Source organism: Corvus kubaryi, unplaced genomic scaffold (assembly GCF_017639235.1).
Source record: "Corvus kubaryi isolate FWS band 111438036 unplaced genomic scaffold, C.kubaryi_AGA036_p1.0 37182, whole genome shotgun sequence".
Classification (NCBI taxonomy): Eukaryota; Metazoa; Chordata; class Aves; order Passeriformes; family Corvidae; genus Corvus; species Corvus kubaryi.
This window is the reverse complement of record NW_024581050.1, coordinates 721,727-723,829: the sequence shown is the minus strand read 5'-3', so window position 1 is coordinate 723,829 and position 2,103 is coordinate 721,727. Positions and strand designations below refer to the sequence as shown.

Here is a 2,103-nt window from a genome sequence, read left to right as displayed (position 1 = left end):
ATCCCCGTGTCCCCCTGAGCTCCCCCGGCACCCGGCTGAGCCATCCCCGTGTCCCCCCAGCACCCCCAAACCAGCTGAGCCATCCCCGTGTCCCCGTCCTGTCCCCCTTGCAGAGCTCCAGGCCTGAGCTGGCACCGCTGTGACCCTGCACTGGCCAGGTCTGTGTGACCTTGCCCAGATTCCAGGGTGATGGGCATCCCACTGGCAGCCTGCAGCCCCGTGGGGATGGCAGGTCCCAGTGGGGATGGCAGGTCCCAGTGGGGATGGCAGGTCTGGATGGGGATGGCAGGTGCCGGTGGGGATGGCAGATCCCAGTGGGGATGGCAGGTCTGGATGGGGATGGCAGGTGCTGGTGGGGATGGCAGGTCCCCGTGGAAGGGCAGCACCCTGCAGGGCACTCAGTCATCCCGAGAAGAACAGGGAGGGCCAGGTTTTGCCCTGCTCTCAGTTTAGCTCTCAGTTTTGGGGGTTTGGCCCCGTCCCAAAGGTTTAATTCTGCGGAGGAAGAACATAAAGCAGCAGCACTCCCAGCACAGCCCCCCCGCCTCTCGCTTTCTATTTCGCAGCAGTTTGGCCCCAGAAATGTCACTGTGGGCACGTCTGTGGCTTCCCAGCCCGCCTGTGAGCGGGTGCCTGGCACCAGCGATTCCAGTCACAGCTCAGACCGGAGAGAGCCGCTCAGTCTGGTTCCTGGCAGGGGACACGTGGGTGGCTGGCAAGGCAAGGGCCTGGCCAGAGTGGGGACACAGGGACAGCGTGGGGACAGGGATGGACAGGTGGGCTGAGGACGCAGGAAAGCCAAATCCTCCTGCCATGCCCAGGGAACCGGAGCTGGGGTGGCTGAGCCGGGCACATCCCGGGCTGACCCAGGACTCAGTCCAGGGGGATGTCCCCTCCAGGCAGGGCAGAGGCCCTGGGGAAGGGAGGGCAGGATGAGTCTTCTCCTCCAGCACGGGGGGAGGAAAACACTCCCAGGACACTTCTGGAGAGTGAGCAGATCTCCCAGGGCCAGGAAAAAGAACATTCGAGGTCTAGCCCGGCCTCACTGGCCCATGAGGCCATTGAGGGCTGAGGCAGCAGCTTGGATGTCCCCACACTGTGTCCCCACACTGTCCCTGCAGCCAGTCTTGGGTGCTCCGGGTGCTCAGGTCCCTTTTGTGCCACTGTCCCCTCAGCTCACCCAGAGCTCACCCTCCTGCCCTGCCCTGCCCACCCAGAGTAGGGCCCACCCAGGCACAGAGCCCCCAGGGCTGCTCCTCACACTCCTGCCCCCCTCCAGCAGGCAAAGGGGCACTGAGCCAGAACGAGGGTCAGGAGAGGACACTGACACTTCCAGGCCCAGAGCACCAGCCGGACACAGGGCTGAGCTTTGCTCCTCAGCTTTCTACCCCCACTACCAACCCCCACTGCCCACAGCCCTAAAATGTGCACAGGAACCCCCAGTTCCCCTTCCTGCACACCAGAAGCTCCCCTGCAGTCACTGGGGGCCCTGGGGGACACCGTGGTGGCTGGGTCTGTACCCCAACAGCAGCAGGAAGGGGATTCTGCCAGGCCCAGCCTCCCACAGCTGCTGGTGAGAGGCAGAAGTGGAAGCAGAGCCTCATCCTGCAGGGATCAGCTCTGCCCTGCTCACCACGGGGACACAAACCCACCAAGGGACAGAGAACCGGGGCTGCCCCATCCCTGGCAGTGTCCAAGGCCAGGCTGGACGGGGCTTGGAGCACCCTGGGACAGTGGAAGGTGTCCCTGCCATGGCAGGAGTGGCGCTGGATCTTCAAGGTCCCTTCCAACCCAAATCACCCTGGGATTCTGGGATTCTGTGGAAGCCACGAGGTCTCAGGCAGAGGGACAAGGAGGGCAGGGCAGGGCACAAGTGTGGTCCTTGCCTCAGGGCAGGCCAGGCTGGGCGAGTGGCACAGGGGACAGAGGCTGCTGCCACCTGCACCCAAACTGAACCAGAGCCCAGAAAGAGGCGACCAAGGCGGCAAAAGGAGCAGTTCAGCCCAAATGGAGCCACATCGGGCTGTCCCTTCCCCTGCTGGACAGGGTGGCCAGGACACTGCCAGTCCAAGTGGGACCCTGGCAGGGATCCCCAGTGTCCCC

General features: G+C 64.3%; 1 protein-coding gene across 1 annotated transcript in view; it reads right to left on the bottom strand.

The window, feature by feature from the left end:
- Positions 1–489: 489 nt before the first annotated feature.
- Positions 490–2,103, bottom strand: part of ALMS1 (ALMS1 centrosome and basal body associated protein) — a 25,528-nt gene continuing 23,914 nt past the window's right edge. The window contains exon 10 of the mRNA XM_042021973.1: positions 490–495. Coding sequence (XP_041877907.1) covers positions 490–495 — 6 coding nt within the window. The remainder of the gene's footprint in view (positions 496–2,103) is intronic.